Source organism: Oryctolagus cuniculus, chromosome 4 (genome assembly GCF_051225735.1).
Source record: "Oryctolagus cuniculus isolate XC-2025 breed Fujian yellow rabbit chromosome 4, ASM5122573v1, whole genome shotgun sequence".
Taxonomy (NCBI): Eukaryota; Metazoa; Chordata; class Mammalia; order Lagomorpha; family Leporidae; genus Oryctolagus; species Oryctolagus cuniculus.
In genome coordinates, this window is record NC_142870.1 from 161,531,385 (window position 1) to 161,558,490 (window position 27,106).

General features: G+C 45.8%; 1 protein-coding gene across 5 annotated transcripts in view; it reads left to right on the forward strand.

Moving 5' to 3' along the window:
- The window catches only part of RARB (retinoic acid receptor beta), a 794,145-nt gene that overhangs the window by 690,773 nt on the left and 76,266 nt on the right, over positions 1–27,106 (forward strand). For all 5 annotated transcript variants that reach the window (XM_089332320.1, XM_089332321.1, XM_017346749.4 and 2 more), the window contains one exon: positions 1,168–1,309. In XM_089332320.1, the coding sequence (XP_089188446.1) occupies positions 1,168–1,309 (142 nt within the window). The remainder of the gene's footprint in view (positions 1–1,167; positions 1,310–27,106) is intronic.

Below are 27,106 nucleotides of genomic sequence, written 5' to 3' on the forward strand. Positions count from 1 at the left end.
ATGTGCAAAATTTAACTCGTTAGTGAGAACAGTTGGTTGACAAAGCTGGTTCGGAGGAGGATATGAAAAAAGTAGGGAGGAAAGAAGGAAGGAAGCAAGTAAGGAAAAGAGGGAAGTGGTGACGGGGAAAAAATGCACGAGTAATATTGCAAAGTTGGATACAAAGCTGGTTACCATCCTGAGATGCAATTGAACAGTTGTCTTTGGGACTGCTTCTCATCTGGGCGGAAATACCTTGCACCCACAAAGATTATTTGTAACGACCATTCTTCTCCAGTCTCTGCACAGTTTCAGTCCCATTGCTGGTAAGTAGTAAGTCAAACCAAGGTACCTGTCCTGAGAGAGTCACGTGACCCTATTGTGGACTCATCAGTCCACACCGTGGTACAGGGCTTCCCCATCCAACTTTCTACTGTTCTGGCAGTTGACTGTATATGTTCTGTCCAGCATGGCAGCCGCTGGTCATGGGTGGCTGTTGACCATTTGAAGTATAGCTAATGCTGCTTAGGAACTGAATTTTTAATTTTATCTAATGTTTTATTAATTTTGATCTAGACAGCTGCCCGGGCTACCATATAAGACAGCGAAGCACTCACGTGCCACTGAATGAGCAGAGTCTTTTTTTACCTTGGTTCTGACTTTGGATAATGTTTTTCTTAACACCTTGTCAATTAAATCATGTTTTCAGCGTCATCACAGGAGCTAAGTATGTAACCAACTCAGAGAAGACTCCTTTGAAAGACCTGATTCTTGTGGGAATCAAACAGTTTCTTTTGCAAGTGGGTATTTCTGATCTTAGGCTTCTTGGTAATGTGCTTACCTGAAATCATCGTGCAGCCAGCGAGGCCGTTAGGAGGCTGAGCCTGTTTGGAGGGAGCCCAGCTCCACCTGATGTTTTCCAAGCGAATCAGCTTGGTATTAATTTTCCTTTAGCAAGATAATAACAGTCATGTCTCATTTTTGATTAAAAGGGGCTTTTGGGTTGACAACAAAGGGAGAGCTATTAGTATTTCAGGAGGATTGCAAGGTCTGAATTAAGAAACTTTGTTGCTGCCATCACTTCGTTATTCACAGAGAGCAGGCAATATGCATTGATAAGATTGGCTTGGATGTCTCTGGAAGCTGGGTTGTTTTACTTAGTTTTCTCATCTTCTTGCTTGCTTGCAGGGGTTTTTCCGCAGAAGTATTCAGAAGAACATGATTTACACTTGTCACCGAGATAAGAACTGTGTTATTAATAAAGTCACCAGGAATCGATGCCAGTACTGTCGGCTCCAGAAGTGCTTTGAAGTGGGAATGTCCAAAGAATGTAAGTGGAGTCTCGACAAGACGTTTCCCTTGTTTGCCTTATCTATAGATGTATTTGCTCAGCTTCCAAAATCAAACTGTGGAGGACGCCAGCATGTGGAATTCAGACATGACAGTAATGACCTATTGCTGGGGGCGGGTGTGAACAGAGATGCCATGAAAATGGAATCACTGGGATTTATTTAAAAAAAAAAATTAACTGAGTGACGGTTGGTGCAAAGATGGCCCCTGGGTGTCGTGGATGCACAGACGATCCTAAGTCACTGCGTATTCTGGGACTGTTAGGAACCCAAGCGTGTCACATAGCTGCTTGGTGACTGTATTCCGCATCCTGACAGTGAGAATCAGGATCTTTGCCTGTATGTGTGGATAAGTTGATGCAAGAGGCACAACTGTGAACCTTGCTTCTTGTTCACCCTTTTCTAGTGGGGTTGGACCAAATAACTTTCCTTGAGGAAGCAACATTTTGAAGTTTGGAGAATTGGCAAACCTGCCTGAGCTTGTCTTCTCCAAGTCCCATCTTCCAAACAGCAATACATTTTATTAATGCCAAAGAGAACATCTTAGTAAGTTAGAAGTTGGTTAATGGTCCACCAACACCTGATAATGAGGAATTGAAATATGCATTCTTTCATAAAGACAGAAAATCATTATTGATCTCTTGTTGGCTCCAGCAGACCCCAGGAACTCAGAGGGGTGGGTGTCAGGTGAAGCACTTATGGGATTGCTGCTTTTTCATCACCTATGACTTGGGGATTTGGTGAGGGCCACTCTGTGTGTGAGACTGTGTAGGGATTCCGGAGGGCCATTGCCCTCCAAGAGCATGGGACAAAAATTCAGGCAAGCCAGCTGTGATCCAACAGTGGCATGGGAAGAATTATGTTATGACTCAGGGGCTCTCAGATTTGCAACTGGGAAATGTGGCCCTAGCAGAAGACTGGCTGAGGAGGGCAAGCCACCGGAGCCAAGCAGCCTTGCCCTGGGCGTGCTCAGGTGGGAGCCTGGCTTTCTGCCTGCATCTCGTTCTTAGGGTGTGCCTGTTTCATGGTAACCCACACCCCTACCTTTCCTAACTGTTCTTAGATTTTAGCTAGCTTCTACACCTCAAAACTTCAGGGTTGGAATCAACTCTGCTAACTCAAGACCGTCCGTGTGCTCATCCCTTAGAGGTGTGAACATGTCACCTAGGTCCATCTACGATGAGGGAACCAAGACTCACACATACAGAATTTGGAGACCAGAGCACTGTCCTTTCCCCTGTGTGTGAACAAGGCCTCCCACAGCCATGGTCCAAAGCCAAAGGCAGTCAAGCTGTTGGACAAAGACAGAAAGCAGGTCCTTATTGGCATCACTGTGTTTCTAAATCTGCCAGCCCTGCGAAACTGCATTGGCCAAAGGGTGTTTTGTTCTATTTGTCAAGAAGTGTCCTTTCTGAAGGTCTTGGAAGTTGGGGTCCTGTTTATAAGTAGGGTGCTCAGGACAGACACGGACAAAGTCATCACACTGTGTACCCTCCCTGCAGGGAGAGCCTTTCTCCCCTGGGGGATTCTATGTGTAGATGATAAGTCGTCTGACCACATTTCATCCAGTTCCCTTTGATCTTTCCAAACTTCAGAGCTATTGCATTGCTCGAAATAAAAGAAAAAAAAAAAAAAAAACACGCGGAGATTGGGCGCTGGCATTTGCTTGGGCCCCAAATCCTGCCTACCACCGTGGAGAAAGGCAGGATGACCTGAGAGAGCCAGAGTCTTTGTACGTGAGACTCACGAGACGGTCAACTCATGCCCACGTTCTGTAGACGTGGCTGTCCTGCTGCCTGTCTGTGGGAGAATTTCGGTTCAGGCTGAAATTATAAATGAGTAAGCCAGATGTGGACACAGGGAAGATCGGTACTTTTGCACTTATTTTGTGTGGGCCGGAGACCCGTTTCCTGCTTACATTACTTAAACCCCATATCCTGCTGCTCTGCAAAAACTGGCAGCTTGGTTGGCAATTAAAAAAAATAATGTTTACACCCACAGGAAAAATCTAGCTTCAGCCCTCAAGGAACTTATCACTTTAATTAGATTTAAAATATAGAAATGGGAAGAAAATGGGTTCATTATGTCCAAGTATACAAAAATAAATATATTTTTCTTAGAAGGAAATTGAAGAGGAAGAAATAAACACTTGGTATATAGGGACTGAGAGTCTAATAGAATATTTTAGAAGTTGAAACAGAAGGAAGCGGGCAAATATGAGAGTCAGTAACCAATTATACCACCATGTATGCATCTGAAACGAACCCAAGAATAATAGATACTTGTTGAATGTTAGAACTGAAAAGGGATCTTAGAGATTGATTTTCACTTGCCTCTCTCGTTTGACGTCCGAGTACTCTAGGACCCAGAAAGATGAAACGGTTTTCCCAGTGATCCCTGGCTTGCCGGAAGGCAGAATGAAAGCTAAGTTCAAGTCTGCCACTTCCCCTTGCCATGTTTTCTCGCTTTCTCTACAGCAGCAAGATGAGCAAGATTTACACTTAGTTTTAGCCATAGGACATGTTACTGCGTTCGGCTGTGCTGGGCCCCTTAGCTGCAAGTGACAGAGAACCCAGCTCAAACTGGGTTGTGCTGAAAAATCGACACACGTCCCTGAAAAGTCCAGAGTCACTCGCATGGGACTCAGGGTGCCTGCTTGTTTTCAAGGCGTTGTCTCTCACCTGTGTTTCTCACTGCTTTGGCTTTGTTCTTAGAAAGATTTTCTCTGGGCCGGCACCGCGGCTCAATAGGCTAATCCTCTGCCTTGAGGCGCAGGCACACGGGGTTCTAGTCCCGGTAGGGGCGCCGGATTCTGTCCCGGTTGCCCCTCTTCCAAGCCAGTTCTCTGCTGTGGCCCGGGAGTGCAGTGGAGGATGGCCCAAGTGCTTGGGCCCTGCACCCCATGGGAGACCAGGAGAAGCACCTGGCTCCTGCCTTCGGATCAGTGCAGTGTGCTGGCCACAGTACGCTGGCCATGGCGGCCATTGGAGGGTGAACCAACGGCAAAGGAAGACCTTTCTCTCTCTGTCTTTCTCTCTCACTGTCCACTCTGCCTGTCAAAAAAATAAATAAAAATAAAAAAGATTTTCTCTGTGTCTAACAAAGATGGCTCCCAACAGCTCTAGGCCAATAGCCGACTCTGCGAAAGGAGAGGAGACACTTAGATCTCAATTAGTTGGCCTGACTTGGGTTGTGCACCCCTCTTTGGACACACTGCTTTGCCAAGGGGATAGAATGTTGGCGCTGGCTAGGTGTGGATTCTGTGTCAATCCCAAGAGCTTGGCAGGCCAGAAATCTAGAATAGTACTCCTCCATGTGGAATGAGACAGACAGAAATGACCCCTTGTTTCCAGTGATGGGTGGAGCCCCACAGGGCTGTTCCCAATGCATTCTTCATTCTTTATGCTGGAGTAGGAGCGAGGGAAGATAAGACCAAGGAAATCTAACACTCAGGTTATAGTGATAGATAAGGAGGCAGGTTGTTTTCTGAGAGCCAGGTATTGCCCTAACCACCGTTAATGCTCTATCCTAGTGGTCCTCACACAACCCAGGAGACGAGGTCATTGCAAACTGGCTACTTTTTGCTAGTGTTGAAGCTGAGTCATGCAAAGGTTAGCTAACTTACCCAAGGAAACACAGTCAGAAAGAGACAGGGCACCAGATAGTTTGATTATAAAGTCTGTTCTCGAACTGGAATATATACTGCATGCCATAAAAAGCCGCTTTTAATACTCAGTTCCCTTTTCTACTCTATTTTACTGCCAGTGGTTAATAAAACAATAACCACATTCCTTGCTGTATATTAGAGTTGTATTCCCTAGAAAATCATGTGCAAATTTAATTTTTATAGATCACATTTGACTTTAAATGTGTAAGGGGATTTACTAGTAAAAGAAATCCTTTAATGTGGCGGACCAGAAAAGTATGATTATTTCTTCATTCTTCTGGTTTGTGAATGCTGGTGGGTGTGCCTTCTGTTCCGAAAAGGCTTTGTGGGAGGAGCAAACTTTTCTGCACAAGAATAGCTTTCTGTTGGCGTTGAATTTGAAAGTGGGAATGGCAAATGAAAAAAAATAATTTTTAGCAGCAGTCTAAGTGTTACAAAACTTTTTGAAGAATTGGAGAAAGAAGCAAAGGAAGCAGAGTGACCCACAGTTGAGTGATGGGTCTCGGCTGGTGTGGCGGGAGACATGTAGTGATATCAACACTGGAAAGCACATGGCAAAGCCCTGAAATGAAAGAGAAACAACCAATGAAAGCATTAAATTTGGGATTGCAAAAGATGTCCAGACAAGCTTGTGGTATAGATGAACAGCTAATTGTCCATGACCAGCCGAGGTTTAACGTAATGCTCCTTAGAAAGCCTGGCCATTTGCATTTGAGTCAGTTAGGGAAGTCAAAATGAGTAACGCGAGTACTTAAGAAATATTTACAAAGATATTTTTAGCCTTGTGGCTCCCATGATCTGAATCTTGATTACTCGACTCTGCCTTCATAACAAAGAAGTTATATAGAAAATATATAAAGAATATATATATAAAGAATATATATATAATATATATAAAGAAGTTATATAGCAAATATATAAGCAAACAGAATTGGTCATATTCCAATAAAACTTTATTGACAAACACAGAAGAAGGGCCCATAGGCATTGGTTTGCCCACCCGTGGTTCACCAAGTCACCAGGTGTCCACTTACAGCTCCCCGCATCGGGACTCACCTCCCATCAGTAGACACCCCAGCCACGCTGGACCATGCTCAGCCATGGGCTTCATACCTCCTCTTTTTTTTTTTTTTTTTTTTGACAGGCAGAGTGGACAGTGAGAGAGAGAGAGAGACAGAGAGAAAGGTCTTCCTTTGCCGTTGGTTCACCCTGCAATGGCCACCGCGGCCAGCGCACCGCGCTGATCCGATGGCAGGAGCCAGGTGCTTCTCCTGGTCTCCCATGGGGTGCAGGGCCCAAGCACTTGGGCCATCCTCCACTGCACTCCCGGGCCACAGCAGAGAACTGGCCTGGAAGAGGGGCAACCGGGACAGAGTCCAGCTCCCCGACCGGGACTAGAACCCGGTGTGCCGGCGCCCCAAGGAGGTGGATTAGCCTGGTGAGCCGCTGCGCCGGCCGTATACCTCCTCTTTTCTGATGCTTCTACCTCCTCCTTCAGCCAGACCCCAGGACCTGCTGTAATGTCATTTCCTCCTTGAGGCAACCTCCCCTAACGCCACCTCACATTCTAGGCCACGTGGTCCATTCTTCTTCTGTATTTCCGTAGTGTATTGCATGTACCTCCATGAATTGCAGACGTGAGACTTTACACACCACGTCTGTCTAGCTTGGTGATGAACCTGTGAATGGCAAGTACCATGTCCTCACCTTATGGCCTAAGAACTTAGCACAGTGCCCAGTGAAGTTAGATTGCTCAGATGGTAAAAATGTGACCGTTTGAGAAAAGATAGTCCAACCCAGCCTCTCCCTGGCTTTACTGACTCTCAGTGTGTATCTATTCAAGTGACAGGCATTTGCTTATCTGCTCAGGGCCCAGGACAAGTTCTTCAACATCGCTGGGGTTGTGTTTTCCACCTGGGTAAGAGGAACGCTGGTGCTAACAGCCCAGGCCTGAACTGCGAATTGATACTTTTAATCCTGTTTAGACAACAGTGTTTCCATAGGCGGCTTCCTCCTGTGGTTCCCTCCCCTGGAAGACATTAGATCCCAGGGAGTGTTTGCCAGTGAAAAAGGCTGAGCTGAGCTGGGTCACAGAGCAGGGCCCAAGCTCAGTCAAGATGGGAAACGGACAAGTGGTAGTGGTGGACCCACCTTCACCGAAACTTGGCCCTCTTGTTTCTTACTGATAAAACAAGATGGGGTCTGGGGAGAGGCTCAGGACTGGGACAGGAGGAGACCCCGGATGCCTCTACCACCTGACCTTGTTCCCCTGGGCCCCTGCCTTCTCCCCACCCCACCCCCATATCTGCAACAAAGATGCTGTGGAAGGCTCCGTGGCTGCCACCCCCGTTCTATTTCTGTCCTTTCTGGAAACCACTGGCAACGGATGCACAAAGGCAGTCTCTTTTTTGCATGGCTCTTTGAGGTTATGTTGATGTGACCCATGACCTTGAAGAGTGGGCAAAACATGTCTTTGATTCTGTTTGAGAAGGGTGCTCAGTGTTGATTTCATAGCAGCTTTTTCTATGACCATCTCGTAAGTGTATCTGTAGAACAGAGCAACTGAATAATCCCGAAGTTAAAGTCCCAGAGTGCTCATTGACACCTTCTCATTTGGGGCACGTTGAGCTTAAAAACAGCTTTTTATAAAGTCTCTAAATTTCTATTTCTACCATAGACATGGCTGTCCCCATGGGTCGCTTGCCCGGGATGAATGTGTTTTGTCTGGACGCTCAGATACTTCCACATGAGAATTTTGGCAATTTTGTGTTTTTCTCATTTTCCTCATTGGTGTTGAACCTGCATTAAAACAAACCTTTCCCATCAAAGGCACTTAACCTCGGTTAAAATCACCTTTGCAGGTGCACAAATTCTATTGAAGTGCTCATTGCTTCTACTGCTGGATTTTACTGGCATAGTAACAAGGAAATTTGTACTGTAAGTTGCCCTGTGTACTCGGGAAATTACATAAAAATCATCACCAGGGCACTTAATGTCTTTCTAATTTTAGTTTATTTCTTCATCTGTCCCCATGTTGCATCGCAGCCTGTTACTGCGTGCCCAGGGTCCGTGTGTGATCTCGATGTTCTGCTCAGGAGAGATGTCTCGTTAACCCCCCCACCTTCCGCTTTTGCTCCAGGGCACACAAATTCCTGAAGTGATCAGAGGCTGGGAAATTCATATTTCCATATCTCACAAAGCCCTAGAAGTTGGAAAATAAAAATCTACTGTCCCTTTCCACTTGCCAGATATTCATGTTTTCCTGCATCTGTCCGGGACATAGAAAAACAAATTCCGTTCGGGCACCAGCAAGCCAGTGATGTCAGTGCCACTGTGGGACTTGAAGCCCATTAACACTCAGCCTGCAAAGGAAGTATTAAAATTCCTTCAGCTTTACTAACACGTTCCTCCCTGCTGCCTGTCTCCTGGAGAGGGGACACTCAGTACATTCTCACCTTACAAAAATGAGAAATTTCCATTGCACAACAGAACAGAGCAAGGGAAAAGAACAAAGGGCTTTGAACTTAGCCTGAGCTGGGTTCAAGTGCAGCCCTGCCCTCTGACAGTCTCCATTCAGCAAGTTGCATAATCCTGCTTGCTGTGGAACAGGGTGGGGATCATCAGAGCAACCTGGCAGGGCTGTCTGGTGCCTTGGACCTCAGGAAGGTGGTGCATTTAGCTCCGTGCTTGGCACACAGTAGGTACAGAGTGAACAACAGGTGTTTTCTCTGATTCTTCTGGTGGTAACACAGTTCTGTGCTGGTGCCACAGCTGTTTTTCCTTATAATAACCACAGTGCTGTAGGTACTTGAGCAAAGGGTTCTGTTCGTTTCTCATTTCTTCATGATGCCGCGGTGAAGATGGACAGCCCCAAGTAGTATGTCACCACTTTCAAAATCAAGCTCGCAGATGCGGTATCTTGGATAAATATCCGCTTCCCTCGTCTCTGGTAAAGTGGGAGGCACAAGGCTCATTTGCCTGGAGATGGCGAGACTTGTGTAATCAGAGAATGGGACAGTATCCTGGTATCATGGAACCCAACTCCGAGGAGAAAACCGAACTGGGGTACTAGAAAGGGCACCTGCTGCCTCCTTGCCACCCCCGCTGCGGTCAGATCAAGGTGAGGCCATGGGGTCTCCAGGCAGTGCCACACCCCCACCACATCACCCTGGGAGCGAAGTCTCCCAGACCCCCTGGCCTCATCCAATCTTGGCTCATTTGGTGCCTTCTGTGTCTCCTGTTTTACCCAGGACTCAGGCCTGACTTTCCTCCAGATCTGTCATCTCCCTTCTCCCAGGCAAACCTTAGCCCTGGTTTGCCCTCTCCAGCAGGAGGCTTATGCAGTCAGCCAGGTGACAGGCCTGTGACAGCTGGAGCTCACACCCAGACTTCAGGCCATCCTGAGCGGCAGGTAGGACAGAGACCGTGTTCAGATTCAGAGAGGCCGTGAGGCCTGCCTGCAGTCACACTGCTGGGATGCACCCATAATTCCGGTTCCCTGTGTACCGCACTTGGCTTGCCTTACAGTGGATTAATTCATGCATGCATTTAAGGCTTAAAAAGGCACAGAGTGTTCCATATCCTCATATTTGCTCCCAAGGTGTGCTGTCTCTCCTCTCCTCTCCTCTCTCTCTCTCTCTCTCTCTCTATATATATATATATATATAATATGATTATATTATTATATAAAAGTAATGATATAATAGTAATATTATATGCATTATATTATATGTTATACACATTATGCACACTCCTTTTTCACAATATTTCTCCAGATATCAACCATGCACACAGGAATAGGAAACAATTTTAAGGAATAATCAAGGCATATGGTGATAAAATTAGTGCCCTTCAAACACTGATTAACAATGAGAACATCTCAGTTTGGTGTCAGTATCTCCTTAATTAATACCTCTTTAACCATTGTTAATCTCACTCTTCTTTTTAAGATTATTTATTTGTAAGGCAGAGTTACAGAGAGAGAGAGAGAGAGAGAGAGAGAGGTGCTTCTACCCACTGGTTCACTACCTAAATGGCTGAGATGGCTGGAGTTGGGCTGATCTGAAGCCTAGAACCTGGAGCTTGTTCGGGGTCTCCCATGCTGGAGCAGGGGCACGAGCAGTTGGGGCATGCTCTGCTGCTTTCCCAGGTGCATTAGCAGGGAGCTGAATTGGAAGTGGAGCATCCAGGACTCAAACCGGCCCCCAAATGGGATTCTGGGGCTTAACCTGCTGCACCACAGAGCCAGCCCCCCAATCTCACTTTTAAACCGAAAGGACAAGCAGTAGTGCTTAACTAGGACAAAATTGTTTTTATTTTGGAGCTCTTCAAACTTTGGTATTTTCTTTTGTAATGGGCAGCATTTTAATTGTTGTTTATTCCAGAGACCAGACTGAGAGAGCTCCCATTTTTTGCTTCACTGCCCAGATGCCCCCAGTGGTGAGGAAATCAATGCAGGCCTCCCTTGTGGGCAGCAGGGACCCAGCCACTTGAGCCATCACTGCTGTCTCCCAGGGTCTGCATTAGCAGGAAGCTGGGGTCAGGAGTCGCAGCTGGGCATCAAACCCAGGCACTCCCATGTGGGATATGGGTGTCTTTTAATTGGGATCTTAACCACCAGGTCAATTGCCTACCCCTGCAAACCTCTTCTTTTTAAAAAAGATTTATTTATTTACAAGGCAGAGTTTCAAAGAGAGGGAGGGAGGGAGGGAGAGACAGAGAAAAAAAGAGAGATCTTACATCTACTAGTTCTCTCCCAGTCACAATAGCCGGGACTGGGCCAAGACAAAGCCAGGAGCCAGGAACTCTGTCTGGGTCTCCCATGTGTGTACAGGGGTTCAAGCACTTCAGCCATCTTTTGCTGTTTTCCCAGGTGCATTAGCAGGGAGGTGGATCAGAACTGGAGCAGCCAGGACTGGAATCAGTGATTATATGAGTTGTTAGCATCTCAGTATCTTAACCCACTTTGTCACAATGCTGGCCCTCAAACTTTTTCTTAAATGACCAGGTAATAAATACTTGAGGCTTTGTAGGCTGTCCAGTGTGTGTTGAAACTGCTGTTCTGGGGTGAGAGGTTCACAAATGAGTGGGCTTTGTGCCCATGAAACTTTATATACAAAACCAGTTGACCTGCAAGCTCTGCTTATATTTTGCCCTTTTATTTGTTGTTTATTTTTTACTTTAAAACGTTTATTTTTGGGGAGATCTACTCAGAAGACCAAGCAACAGAGGGGGAGACGTTGTCCCTCCACTTCCCAAATGCCTACAACAGCCAGGAGCCAAGAAGTCCTTCTATTTATGGAAAATGATACTAGCTCTGCCTCTGTGGTAGTGATACAAACATATCCTCTACATTTTATTTAAGAAAAATTATGGGGCCAGCGCCACAGCTCAATAGGCTAATCCTCCACCTTGCGGCGCCGGCACACCAGGTTCTAGTCCCGGTCAGGGCGCCAGATTCTGTCCCGGTTGCCCCTCTTCCAGGCCAGCTCTCTGCTGTGGCCCGGGAGTGCAGTGGAGGATGGCCCAAGTGCTTGGGCCCTGCACCCCATGGGAGACCAGGAGAAGCACCTGGCTCCTCGCTTCGGATCAGTGCAGTGCGCCAGCCGCGGCGGCCATTGGAGGGTGAACCAACGGCAAAGGAAGACCTTTCTCTCTGTCTCTCTCACTGTCCACTCTGCCTGTCAAAAAACAAAAAAACAAAACAAAAAAAAAACCACACAGATCCTGAGACCACAGTGGCCTGTGACTAAGTGAATAGTCTTGAAGCACTAGAAGTATGGACGTTTGACAAAGGCAGTTTTTGAGTGTGTTAGCTATTTCAGGGGTCTCATCTCTTAACAGGAATGAAAGCAGAGCCTGGAGCTGGAGATGAGCCCCCTCCAGTTTCTGGAGTGTGCAATTGCTGTCATTTTCTCCGTCCTGCTGCCTACTCCCTAAATGTTCACCTCTTGACCTCTGCACAACCTGCAGTTGGGCAGCATGGTCTTGCCTTTCTTGGATCATTGGGGTTCAGTCCTGTCCTGATCAAAGGGCTAATGAATGGGTTCATGGGTCAAAGTAGCCTGCCAGCCTCCACTCCTTTCTAAGAGATACAGAGAGAGATCTTCCATCTGCTGGATCACTCCCCAAATAGCCACAACAGCCAGGCCTTGGCCAGGCTGAAGCCCCACGCCAGGAACTCATTTGGGTCTCTAATATGGGTATCAGGGGCCCAAGCACTTGGGCTGTCTTTTTGCCACTTTTCCCAGGCCAATAGCAGGGAGCTGGATCAGAAGTGGAGCTGCACAGATTTAAACTGGGGCCCATAGGGGATGCTAACATCTCAGGAGGCAGCTTTACATGCTATGCCACAGAGCCTCCTGCCTCAGCTACTCCAAGGTGGCATTTCAAGCATCCAGATGAATTGATTGATGGAGGGAACGTGGGAAACATGGGAGACTCCCACATTGTATCATTTACTCCACTTCCTGAAGAGCGGCAAATAGTGTTGTAGCTAAAAGCTCCAGGGGCAGCCTGGATTCACATCCCAGCCCAGTACTTAGCTCTGTGTGACCTTGGGCAGGTTTTTTTACCATCTGTTCTTTGTCCATGACATGAAGATAGTAAGGGTACCCATTTCATGTGGCTATTGTGCAGAGTAAATGAATTAATACATGGCACAGGCTAAAAGCCCGTCCTGCGCCAAGCGTTCACTCCCGTGACTGTCCCTCCCACCATGACCCTAAGCCATCCTGGTTTCCAAAGATAGCACATTCAATCATCAGCCATTCTTAGTGACTGCAGGCAATAACAGTGCTGCTTCCAGCGCAGCGACGTGTTCACTCAGAAGAAAACACTCTTCAATTTGAGATTTATCCTTGAGGGGCTCAGATGTGCACTCTCAAAGCAAGGGGCTGGGTAGATGGGAACAGAAACAAAGTTTCAGCTCTGAGCCACATAATCCCATGTCGGGATTCACCGCCCCCTTCTTTGCTTAAAGAATGAACTCAGAATGTGTCAGCGTGGGCAGAGCCCTGTTGCAGCTGCTGCAGCCTGCCCTGGACACTGATCTCCTGTCACACTCCCCAGTGCTGTCTGCTGGCACAGCCCTGTGTGTGCCTGCCCTCTCTCTGCTTACAGTGCCTTTCCCCTACTCTCCTTCCTGCTCCTCCTCCAAGTCCTCTCGCTCCTCACTGCTCACACATGCAACGCACTTTTCTAACACCAGGAAACGTGTGTAGGTCACTCCTGTCTCTCCACAGTGCCTTACATTCATGGCAACTTGCTTTTGTGCCCAAAGGGTGCATGTGTATATGTTGAGGAGCAGATCCCACAGGAGCTCCTTGCACTGGCTAAGCACCTTGCAGGCAGGCATAAAGTCTTATTCTTTTTTTTTTTTTTTGATAGTGTTATAGTGGGGGGGGCAAGAGAGAGAGAGGAAGGGAGGGAGTTCTTCCATCTACTGGTTCACTCCCCAGTGAACAGCCACAATGGCCAGGACTGGGCCAGGCTGAAGCCAGGAGCATTTTCCGGGTCTCCCACATGGCTGCAGGGGCCCAAGCACTTGGGCCATCTTCCGCTGCTTTGCCAGGCACATTATCAGGGAGTTGGATTAGAAGTGGAGCAGCTAGGACTCGAACCGGTGTCCATGTGGGATGCTGACATCAAAGGCGCAGCTTTATCCATTATGCCACAGCGCTACAAAGTCTTATTCTTATTTGGGTCCTCAATTGTGAAGCTAGTAACTTGTCCTTGACAGATATGTTCTAGAGGCTGGAGATTGGGAATTGGGAGCTTTACACTGATTTTCTTTTTAAGTTAGAGATTTGAAACATAGATACTTAATGTGACGTGTTCCATAGCCTCTAGGACCCATCAATGCAATGAACGCAGTTTGCCTGCTTTGCTCCATGCGAGCAACACCGTGTTATCCCTTTCATACGTGGCATCCTTAGGTTGTCTGCTCCCTGGTGAGTGTAACCAGCTAAAGCTTGTAAAGACGTCCAGCATGGAAGATTGGTTTACTCTCAAAGCTGCGTACACACACACACGCACAAGTATATCATCAAATCTATAATCGTTAACGCACACCATTAAAACCACTAAAAAGAAAACAACAGCAGTTAAACCAAGACACACTGAAGATTATAAGACAGGTGGCAAGTTCAGTGTGCGAGAAGGGAAGGGAGAAATGGAGAAACCGGATCTCAACCCTGTAAGAAAAAGGAAGCATCTCACATGCTAGGCTGAAAATATGGTATGTTTTCATCTTGAGCTATTTTTCATTCTGCTTTAAATAGACATTGATAAAACCTCGGTGCCCAAAGACAATCCCCAGTACAGAGAGTTGGCTGAATAAATATGCAAGTGCTTCTAAAATAGCTGGCAGAGAGCCCTTTGTTTGGAAACAAATGTCTCCGAGAGAATAGCAGCCCGAAATTCTCCCACAGTCCCTGTGTTCTGGGGCGATGAACATGGCCCTGTAAGTACCTTCTCCCAATGACAGCAATTCTCTGGAGGGCGGCTACCTAAATTGCTCAATAAATCCACGCATCGAGTACGTCTGGAATTTGCTCTTCCTGGAGTGATATCAAGCACTTAAACCCTGTCTCTTCTCCTTCTGCCTTCACAAAATATTAACTACTACAGTTAGGTTATTCCTCTTATCCTGCCCCCTTTCCGGCTGGCAAACAGAGTCGAGCAATTATCTGATGAACTAGATTAATGGAGACAGGCATCTTTGAGTACTGGGATCAAGGCAAGCAAATGCCCCATTTCCTCAGAGAAGGAATGTTTTTGACCCAAATACACGCCTGATTGTCCCAACACTTCATTTTCCTGGTGTAAAGCATCTCCATGATGTTTAAGAACTTCTGATTCTTTTAAAGTCAATGTGATTTGAGGACAAGAAGATTTTGTGGATAAATGCAAATCCCCCACGTTCTGTTTATTTTTCTGGAGGGAGGAAGGGGTTAAACCTCACTTAGTCTGATTTCCAAACAATATTTGGATTCAGCAACATTGTGTGAATCTTAAAATAGAACTAAGGAATTTCACTGGTGTTTCAGAAAGCACCCATTTAGAGTTAGATCATGATGTGGTCCTTCCAAAGGGAAAGATAAAAGCTACTTCCAGTAAACTCCATCCAGTCAGGGGATTTAAGGAGGACAGGAAGAGAATCAAGTGCAAAATGCAGTGAGCGAAGGAGTCCCGCTTTGTGTCTTCAAAGTGTTGGAACAAAGTGCTTGAGCAGTTTTAAACTGAGTGGAAACTTGGCTCTGGCACCCTTGTATTCTGAGCTTCAGAAATCTGAAAATATGCAGGCTCACCACTGCCCTCCCAGCCCCTCTAATGGATGCAGCTGGTGAATTACTTCAGCTAGAGAGGCATCAGGACTTCGCCCAGCACCTGGGCTGAGCTGGCACTTGGAGATGGTCTTTGGCACATGCAGAGACCCGTCTGATTTTCACACGTGGTGCTCCCTGTGTGGCTTTGTGTTGCTTCATAGTAGAACTGTGTCTGTCGCATCGAAGTGTGGTGCTTTATTCCACCAGAAGGGCTGGCATTCAGAGAAATGACAGTAACAAGTGTTGGTGAGATGCGAAGCAACCAGAACTCTCATGTAACTAGTGGGAGTATCAATCCAGCCAAAGTTTGAAAAAGCATTGGCGGTATCTCCTAAAGCTAGACATGGTGATATGATCCAATAGCTCTTCTCCTGGGAGCGTACTCATGGGAAATGGTTGGATGCGCCCCACCAAAAGACACATACGAGACTGCTCACAGCCGCTTCATTAAGAATAACACAGACCGGCAAACATCCTGTGTGTCTGTCCGTGGTAGCGTGCGTAAATGAATTGTGACATAGTCAAGCAATAGAATATAAAAGGCAGTCAAACGAACAAATAAGCCAACAGCATGGATGCATCTTATATAATATTTAGTGGAGAGCTTAGAATAAGACAGAGCAAGCATGCAATGTGATGCCATCTCTGTGAAGATTAGAAACGAGCAAAGGTATTTTGTGTGACAGCGGTGAGAATGGTGGTTCTGTTCAGAAAGGGGATGTGGACTCAAAAGAGATAAGTGGGAGCTTTGGAGGGTGCTGTTCATTCTGAATCTGTATCAAGTATGTACATACACAGCCATGTACATGTCTTATGTCTCAAGCAAAAAGAAGAGGCCGAAATGTGAGCGTGTTGGAGTAGGCAGCGGATAGCTGTTCCTTGCTGAGCACAGAGATTGCACTGTCTCCGAGAAGCAGTGGCATGTCCTCTCGTTACAGGAACCCTGCTTCCTGTCGGCTCTCCACGAGCTCTTTTGAGCGCTCTGCCTTTCCCTCTGATGTGAGCCGCTTCTTACTTGCAGCTCTGAATGTGGAAGGAACACTGGCGATGGGGCATGGCCCTGAAATTGACTGACTTCTCTGAAAGTGTTATAGAAAGCCTAGCCTCACACCTGCCCACTTCACTCACTAGCTTTTGTGGTTGGTGCCATGCACTGCTCGATAGTAGCCCATGGACCCACTCACAGCCAGTTGTGTGTGAAAGACCGCTTTAAGCATCACGTAACAAATAGCCAAAACAAAAAGAGGTAATGTAGAATTACTATTTTTTTTTAAAGATTTACTTATTTATTTGAAAGGCTGAGTTACAGAGAAGCAGAGGCAGAAGCAGAGAGAGGTCTTCTATCCGCTGGTTCATTCCCCAGATGGCTGCAACAGCCGGAGCTATGCCCATCTGAAGCCAGGAGCTTCCTCCAGGTCTCCCATGTGGGTGCAGGGGCCCAAGGACTTGGGCCATGATCTACTGCTTTCCCAGGCCATAGTAGAGAGCTGGATCAGAAGTGGAACAGCTGGGACTTGAACTAGCACCCACATGGGAAGCCAGCACTGCAGGTGGTGACTTTACCCACTACGCCACAGCACCGGCCCCAGAATTACTATTTTTAAAAGTTGTTAAATTATCAGGAGTGCCAGTAAATTCCTCAGATATGCAGTGTCATCAAAATGTGCGTTATGGACCTATGTGGATTCTAGTCAGTAATTGACTGTCCTCTTTTCCCGTCACTTAAAAACCATCAAGGTAGCGCTCATTCATCGCAGGCAGCCAGGCAGCCAGTAGTGAGTGACTACGAAGGTTTGACTGGTAGAATAGATCATCGGAATCTTTTACATAGCCATCTGAATAATTTCTTTGTGAGACTGTTCTTATTGGAAGAAAAAGTTCTGGATTTACTAGAATTCCGTCTTTTCCTTTTTATTTCTTAAAGTGCTTAAAATGTACATATGATGGAAGAGAAGGTAATAAAATGACAATTCTTCCCTCATGCCAGTTGGCGGAGTATGAACAATTAAACCAGTGTCTGAAATTCAGATATGTGGTTGGGTGGGATGGTGTGTTGAGTTGGTTTAGGATTTGCAATATCTCTTCAAAAATGTTCAGACTAGTGGAGTTGGTTATCTTGATAAAAGGGCGAATCTAAGCAGCCTCCAACCCTTTCCATAGACAGCAATTCTCCCTCATCCACAGTCTTGGCTTCCTGCAGTTTCAGATACCTGCCATCAACCATGGTCTGAAAACAGTGCATGGAAGCTTCTAGAAATAAGCGATTCCTAAGTTTCAAATTGTATACCATTCTGAGTATCAGGAGGACATCTCACATGGTCCTGCCGTGTCCTGCATGGACGTGAATTTTCTCTTTGTCCAGTGTTTCTATACTGTATGCCCTCCCCTCATTAGTCACTCAGTAGCCCTCTGGATTATCAGACTGACTACTGAGATATCGCAGTGTACTAAACTGCTGTTGCGGGGAGGGGAGAGAAGAGGGAGAGAACATACCTCTAATTATGATTACAGTCTATTGTTAAAATTATTCTGTTATTATTAATCTATTACTGTGCCTAGTGTGTAAATTAAACTTCATCGTAAGTGTGTATGTTTAGGAAGAAACAGAGTCTGGGTAGTATTCAGGATTATCTGTGATTTCAGGCACCCACTGGGGTCTTAGAACCTATCACCCATGGCTAAGGGGATACTATTTGAAACATATTTCCCTCTTGATGCCATCTTCAAAGAATGTGATAGAGCTTCAAGAAGTATTGTTTAAAAAAAAAAGGTTACAACAACAACAAAATGGCAACCCAATTAAAAATTGGATGAATTAGAATCATCATTCCACCAAAGAAAAATCCAAATAACCGACAAACACCTGAAAAGATGCTCAACGTTTTTAGTCATCAGGGAAATGCGAGGGAAAACCACAATGATGAAGATGGCTAATATCACACAGGGGGCCAATTGCAAGGTTGCCAAGCAGAGTGCCAGACATTCTGTGCACAGAAGCTGAGCCCTCGCATGCTCCTGAGGGGATGGCAGTGATGGAGTCGGGCTGGAAAGTCGTGTTCTCAAGAAGTAGACCTAGAGTTACCGTATGTGACCCGTCGTTCTGCTCCTAAGTGTGAACCAGATAGCCACACAATTTGACAGAAATGTCCACGCCACTATTCTTCTTAGTTGCCAAGAGTGGAAACAACCCAAATGCCCGTTAATTGATGAATAGATAAATAAAACTTGGTGTATCCACAGAATGGAATATTACTATGCCATAAAGAGGAATAAAATACTGATAGACGTACTGTGTAGATGATGCCTGAAATATTATGCTAAATGAAGGAAACGACCCAAGAGGCTGCTTTTTATATGAGCTTGTCCTGATGAAATGTCCCAGATGGGCAAACCCATAGACACACGAAGTAGGTTGCTAATTGCCAGGGGTTGTGGGGGAGTGGGGGACAGAAAGTGACTGACAGTGGGTTCCTTTCTGTGGCAATAGCATCCCCTGGGCTTACATGGTGCTGATGATTTTGCAACTTGGTAGATATATTAAAAACCAATGAATAACAAAATTGGAAGGATGAATTATATGGCGTGTGAATCATATGTCAATAAACAACCAAAGGATTCAAAATGTTAGCCTAATTGACTTCCGGACCGATAGTCAAGTAAAACTTGCATCAGATTAATGAACTAAGGTAAGTGTGTGCACAAAGAGCATTCTAACTGGATCCCGGTGTTTCTTCTCGTCAGAGCAGAAAGAGGCTAAAGTCAGTGACAAGATGCTCAGAGCCCACAAGGTTAAAAGCAGCCTCATCGTTCCAAAGAAGTGCAGATTTCCCAGGTCCTGATGACTGCAATGGATGCCTCCCCAGGGTCCTTATAAAGAGAGGACTGGGAGACGTCATTTAGGATGTCCTTGACATTTTTCCTGGCTCTTCCGTAGGACATCCCTCTGAGTAGTTAAATCTCATCCATCTTACAAATTGTTACCAAGTAAGCATAGGAAAACAAGGCAATCCTTAGGACCCTAACCTGCAAAATGAGCGGTGGGCATGAGGCTGAAGGGAGCCCAACAAAACATCAAGTGAGAGGTGTGTCTCCTCCTTGTTCCATTTCTGCTTGCAATTCAGGGCTCTCTCCTTCAAATATGGCCTTTGTGGGAGCCATCCCAGTTTCCATTTGATTCTCCTTTTTAAGGTCAAAAACAACTATATTGTAGAACATGTTTCTCTTTATTAGGGTATAATTTATGTATCTTAATGGCATAGACGTTAAATGTGCCTCTTAGTAAGCTTTCATGAATAAAAAAATCCTTCAAGCCAGCTGTCAAATCATGCTACTAGAAAGAGGCATTTGGAAGCCTGCGGGTGGATGTTCCCCATCTTGGTTCGGGTGGCCAGTGGCTGTTTTACTAAGGAGGGGCGGTTTTGGTCTAGCTCCATCGGTGAGTTTGTTTTGCTGGTAGGACTTCCTGTACCTGGACTCTGACAACCCACACCATTCATCAGTATCTGTGCAGGATTTTTTGTATTTGTGCGTGCATGGATCGTGTGCTCCTTACATTGCTGAGTAGTATTCCATGTTACAGATACACAGTCTCACTGTCAGCATCATTCAAGTTGTTTTCAGTTTGAAGTTATTATCAAGGGAGCTGCCGTGAACATCCTTGTAGTACATGCTTTTGTTGGGGGACAAACAGCACTTATTTCTCTTTGGGATTTACCCAAGAGTGGAATTACTCCATCACAGGGGAAAATGTGTTGAATTATACCTTTTATAAAAGTCAGCTTGCCAAAGTGGTTATTCTATCTGCCCCCAGTAGTGTATGAGAGTTCAGGTTGGGGGCAGGCATTGTGGCTCAGCAGGTTAAACGCCACTTGAAATGCTTCGGTTTGAGTCCCACCTCCACTTCCAATCCAGCTTCCTGCTAATGCGCACCCTGGGCAACGGCAGAAGATGGCTCAACTGCTTGGGCCCCTGCCGCTCACACGGGAGACCAGAATGGGATTTCTGGCTCTGGTCTCATCCTAGTCCAGCCTTGGCTGTTGTGGGAATTGTTGGCATTTAGGGAGTGAACTAGCAGATAGAAGATTAGTCTTAGTCTCACTCTCTCTCTCTCTCTCTCTTTTCTCTCTTTTCTCATTATCTCTCCCCTCAATATATATATTCTCTAGAGAGAAATAAATATTTGTATAAATTTAATATATTTAATTTTAAAATTCATTTAATTGTAGAAATTAAATGTATATTATATATATATATTTCTCTGTTTATATCTCCCTCTTCACCTCTATCTTTCAAATAAATGCAACCCCCAGCTCTGAGGTTGATCTACATCCTTGCCAAACCCTGATATTTCAATCTTCAGTTTTACACATCCTACTGTGTATAAGGCAGTAGCTCATTGTGGTCTTAGTTTCTGTTTTCTTGATGACAAATGATACTGCATTTCTTTTGAATTTAACAAAAACTTGATTCTTAAGATAGAAAATATAGAAGAAAGTTATGCACAGTTTGATCTCATGTTTATAAGTTTGGAAGATATACCCCAAAATGTTAAAGCTATTATTCTTTTAACATCTTCTCTGTACTTTTATCTTCGCATTTAACCTTAGTGCACAGTTGTTATGTGATGAAAAAGAGCAGCTATTTTTAAAAGGATAGTGACTCAGACTAACTTGAGGTAGAACTTCAGTTTTTCTCGCTTTCTGATACTTTGAGTGACATCAGCTGTTGACAATGAGATAGGAAACGCTGGTAAGCCCGATGCCTAGGCTGTTTCTGTGTTTGCTGCTTTTTCTGGAGAGGAACAGATCCATTGCTGGGTACTTAAACATCTTGTTATCTGAGACTGACATCGGTACTGACCTCCGTGTAAAAGACCGTGACCTGAGGCCAGCAGACTTGAGCCTGTGGGCCAAATCTGGCTTGCTGCCTGCTTTTGTCAATAAAGTTTTATTGGAACACAGCCATATACATATTGTCTGTTTCAAGCAGTGAGTACTTGTGACTGAGCCATATGGCTCACAGCGGCCTAAAATATTTACTCTCTGGCCCTTTGCTAAAATAGTGTGCCAAGGCCTGCCATAACATATTCACTGTTTAAATTTTTTGTTTTAATTCAAACGCTGGTTGTGATTAGCTCCATGTATCATGTGTATAATTTATCACTACACCTTCATTTTATCCAGTTCAGTTACTCAGTGGTTACCTCCCTCACAGTTGTATCCCAACAATTCATCAGAGACCTCCTGATTTCACCTTTGGACTAAAAATTCATAAATGAATGCTCCTCCAGCCCCACTGCCTGATACGGTGATTTTAAGTGCAAGAAAAGCAAACAGAGCTCATTCCAGATAGTTATGCAACTCAACAAGTGAGAACTTCCATATCCAACTGAACGCTCATTTTTAGATCAAGTAGCAAGTAAACAAATAAGCGTGGTTTTCTTGTGTAAAAACGGGCTCTGGACATACTGCATGAGAGACAGAAAAGCCTTCTAAGCAGTGGTACTGGCGTCAGAACAGATAAATCCCAGATGACACTTCTAGGGCCGGGGCACATCCGGCTCACAGGTGAATAAAGCCCCCAGAATCATTTGGTCTGGCCCAGCCAGGGTGACCACAGGCAGGACGCAAAATTCAGTCAGTCTATTGGAGGCTGCTTTTTAGGCTGATAATGTTGTGTGGCTGGAGGATGATACTATAAATGTCCGAATGGCCCTGGGCAGAAGAGAGGTTTCTCTCACCACACGGCCATACATTACATAAAACTCGCCCACTCACAGCCACACATCCCATGCAAGGGTGCTGCAAAAAGTGCATGAAAAACACTTTATGCAAAAAACTGTCCATGCATTTCAGTGTTTTGCAACCAAATAAACTTATCTTTTGATTCTTTGCCACACACTTTTTGAAGCCCCCTTATATAGTGGAAAAGCTTTACATTTACACTCACCTCATAAGAAGCTCAATACCTTTCACTAGTGCCTTTAATGAATTGCCAAAAAATTTCTGAATATAGACCTACCGTAAGACCCAGCCACCCCGGGAATCTACCCAAGGGAAATGAAAACAGCATAGGAAAGAGCTATCTGTACTTGCATGTTTAGTGCAGCTCAATTCACAATCGCAAAGACATGGAATCAACCCAACTGCCCCTCAACTGAAGACTGGATAAAGAAATGATGGGATATGTACACCATGGAATACTACACAGCAGTTAAAAAAAAGAAACAACAAAGTCTGGTCATTTGCAACAAAATGGATGAAACTGGAAAACATCAGACTTAGTGAAATAAGCCAGTCCTAGAGTGACAAATTCTGTGTTCTCCCTGAGCGTCAATAACTAATAGAGCTCCTAACAGACACCATGTAGAAATGAAATTGACACTGTGAGGAGGAACAGCCCTTCTGTTGACTGTTGAGGAACAGCTTTTTATTCTATATTTTTATCATTTTCTTTCTTTTACTTTATAATATTTTCTTTTGTTTCATGCGAATCATTGAACTCTATGGTAAACATAGAATTAATCATATATATATTTTTTCAGTTAATTGAAAATAGATCTTAGTAAAGAGTAAGAGTGAGAATAAGAAAGGGAAGAGGAAGGGGATGGGAGTGTGGGTGGGAGGGCGGGCACAGTGGGAAGAATCACCTAGATCCTAAAGCTATAATCATGAAATGCATGAAGTACATAACTGCAAAGCAGTATAGTCCTACTTTGCTACAACAGACTCACTTCTAAGGGTACAACTAAACAAATTGCCATAGGACCCCAAAATCCTTTAAGCTGGCTAATAAAAATAGCAGCAGTTTAAGTGATATAAAAACCAAATAGATAGGGCTAAGTGGTAAATGACCATATAGGTAGGATTAAGTGATCATATAAATAGGACTAAGTGTATGGAAACAATAATAGAATTAAAAAAGTACAAGTACAGTATGAAGAATGACTATACATAATGTCTTTATAAGATACTTACAAATTAAAAATTAAATTGCCAAAAAATTTAAAAAGCATAAACTGCCAAAGATTCCCATAAAAATAAATACACTGGAGGGCCTGGTGTTGTGGCATAGTGGATAAAACACTGCCCGTGACGCTGGCATCCCCCATGGGTGCTGGCTCCTGTCCCGACTGCTCCTCTTCTGATCCAGCTCTCTGCTAATGGGAAAGCAGTGGAAAATGGTCCAGGTGTTTGGGCCCCTGCACCCATGTGGGAAACCCAGAAGAGGTTCCTGGCTTTGGTCTGACCCAGCCCTCCATGTCGCAGCCATTTAGGGAGTGAACCAGCAGACGAAGATCCCTCTCTCTCTCCGTCTCTAAACTCTGTCCTTCAAATGAATAAAATACATCTTTTTAAAAATAAGATAAATAGAGTGAAATAAGCTCACGTGGCAAGCTGGCCCATGTGAAGGAAGAAGAGCCACTGCCTCTACTTTGTCCCCTGGAATGAGAAGATCTGTGCCATCCGAGGGGGTTTGTGAGAACAAATTACTGGGAGTATCAGAAAACCGTGTGTTTTCTCTTCACAGTCGAACTCACCCGGCCTACTTAGCTTCCAAACTTTGCTCATGCATAAGATGCACCCATCTATGTGAGAGTTCCCTCCTTGATCTAATTATATGAACCCGGGGGTGCACCGAGCGTCACCTCCCATCGCAGCTCATCACGCAGGCTCCTGACTCCAGGGTGCAGCAGCACGTGAACCTGGCTGCTGCAGGGAGCTGACAGCTGCTTCTGAGTTATTCCTGGTGCCTCTGCCAGTTTCTAGGGTGTTTGGGGGGCGGGGTGCAGTCGAAATGAGAATCCACTGGGGTTTGGGGCCTGCTGCTCGATTGATTAGCAAATGGTGAGGGGATTCGTGCAGGAAGCCTGGATATGCCTACCTGTGTCTCATGCTGTGTCTGCTGCCCTGGGAGTCCAGAATGTGAGATTGAGGAGCTGGCCGTGCTCCTGGCTGGCCGAGTGACCACAGGACAGTCACCTGACCATTCTAGGTACTGCACTTCTGTAAAACAAGGGCGCGGAGGTGATACTGCTCCGATCCCTTCCAGACAGCGCACCATGGGAGAGGGTAGACTACACCATCCCTTTGATCAGAGTCAGTAAAACCTCTTCATTGCAAATCACATTTGCTCCCAGGACATAATTACAGTGAAACCTAATTCATTGTCCGCACTGCTCCTAATAAAGTTGACAGAGAGTTGTTAAGTGGTTTTCAAACACAAAGCTGTGCCAGGGTTGACCTTTCTCCCCTACTTTTTCTCGTGTGTCCCCTTTCAACACGGGGATCACTGGACATTCTTGTCAGGACGTCCTAGGAGAGTGTCAGCATTTTAGAAATGAAGTATCTGAGATACAAAGAGGTGAACCACCTTACCCAAGAAAATTTGTGAAAGCAAAACACATAAAATAGACGTGGGCAACGGGAAATGGGTAGGCTTGGTGTGGGAGATAATTAGAGCTGTAATTATACACTTGGAGCTTTCTAGAAGATCTAGCACGAATACGTAGATGTTAAAGTCTCTCTGAAGATCTGTGCTTGCTGTGTCCCTAGTCAGAGGCTGTCGTTGAGAAGGCAGAAACTAAAGGAATGGGTGTTTCGTGTGGGAGACCCGCATGGAGTTCCAGGCTCCTGGTATCATCCTGGCTCAGCCCTGCCTGTTGCAGCCTTTTGGGGAGTGAACCAGTGGATGGAAGAACTCTCTGTGCATCTCCCTCTATCTCTGTCACTCTGCCTTTCAGATGAATAAGTGAATGTTTAAATAAATGAATGAAGTGATAGGTGTTGACAAGCCCTTTGTGTAGACACAGGGAGTGGGACATGTTTTATGAGCAGGTGATGTTTTACACCCATCACCTCCCCAGGCCCCAAAGTCCACTGGACACTGGGTTTTCATCCTCACTGTTGAAGATTTCTTCACTTAGCAGTAAGATTTTTTGTATATAAAATACCACAATAGGGGCCGGCGCTGTGGCGCAGAGGGTTAATGCACTGGCCTGCAGTGCCAGCATCCCATATGGGTGCCGGTTTGAAACCCAGCTGTTCTACTTCCCATCCAGCTCTTTGCTATGGCTTGGGAAAGCAGTAGAAGATGGGCCAAGTCCTTGGGCCCCTGCACCCACATGGGAGACCAGGAAGAAGCTCCTGGCTCCTGGCTTCAGATGGGCACAGCTCTGGCCATTGTGGCCAGTTGGGGAGTGAACCATCAGGTGGAAAACCTCTCTCTCTCTCTCTGCCTCTCCTCTCTGTGTAACTCTGACTTTCAAATAAATAAATAAATCTTAAAAAATAAAATAAAATACCCCAACAATAGAAATCTTCCTGGAGAAGATAGCAGGCTAATTGACTTGGTGAGACTTTAAAGAAATTAAGTGTTGGCTCATGCTTTGAGGGCACATTTGAAAGAGAGGAGAAAGAAGGTTGGCAGGTACTTGGAGGGAGGAGCTACAGACAGGGAAGGGGTGGCCTGGATCAGCCAGGGCACAGAGTTCCAGTCTGGAAGCGCAGCCCTAGGGAAGTGACAGATCTGCAGGTCCTCTCAGGGTTGCTGGCATCTCTGTCCCTGAGATGGCCCTGCCCAGCCCTCCTGGACCACTCCAGTATCCCAAGAGGTGGATTTTGGTAGTAGGGGTTATGGAATTCTTTTTTTTTTCTTAAAGATTTATTTATTTATTTATTAGAGAGGCAGAGGCGGGGGTCTTCCATCCGATGGTTCACTCCCCAGGTGGCCACAATGGTCGGAGCTGTACCAGTCAGAAGCCAGGAGCTTCTTCCCAGTTTCCCACGCGGGTACAGGGGCCCAAGGACTTGGGCCACCTTCCAGTGCTTTCCCAGGCCACAGCAGAGAATTGGATCAAAAGAGGAGCAGCCGGGACTCAAACCAGCACCCATATGGATGCCCACACTGCACAAGCTTTACCCACAAAGCCAGAGATCGGCCAGCGCCGCGGCTCACTAGGCTAATCCTCTGCCTTGCGGCACCGGCACACTGGGTTCTGGTCCCGGTCGGGGCGCCGGATTCTGTCCCGGTTGCCCCTCTTCCAGGCCAGCTCTCTGCTGTGGCCAGGGAGTGCAGTGGAGGATGGCCCAAGTGCTTGGGCCCTGCACCCCATGGGAGACCAGGATAAGTACCTGGCTCCTGCCATCAGATCAGCGGGGTGTGCCGGCCGTGGTGGCCATTGGAGGGTGAACCAACGGCAAAGGAAGACCTTTCTCTCTGTATCTCTCACTGTCCACTCTGCCTGTCAAAAACAAAACAAAACAAAACAAAACAAAAAAACCAGAGATCCAGGCTGGTCCCCAGGAGGCCTGAAGAGGAAACAAATGAACATGTTGTCAGGATCCTGGTTAGAGGTCGATGGTTTTATGGTGCTGTCTAGAAGGTTCTATTAGTCACTAGCGCTCATGCTTTACATGTGGAAATGTGTGATTTGGCAGCAACCTTTCCCAACAACCTAGTGTTCACCACATACCGTGATTACCATCAGCATGGGCCTGAAGCTATTGAGAATGTCCTTGGTTTCCTGTAGGTTCTGCCAACATATTCAGGAACACAGCTGTGTGTGAGGTGAGGGAGGGCTGCCCAGGGTAGTGGTTCTTTGCCCTTGTTTTCCTCCTGATTTCTGGCCTATTAGGTTGGGAGTGAAATGCTAACCAATAGGAAACTTATTTCCAGATACAGGGGTTGATGGCTGTCAGGTAGCAGCATCTTGGCAGGTGTCATGGGAGGCAAACAGGGGAGAGACTGAAATTCCTGTTTAGAGACTTGAGGATTTAGAGATT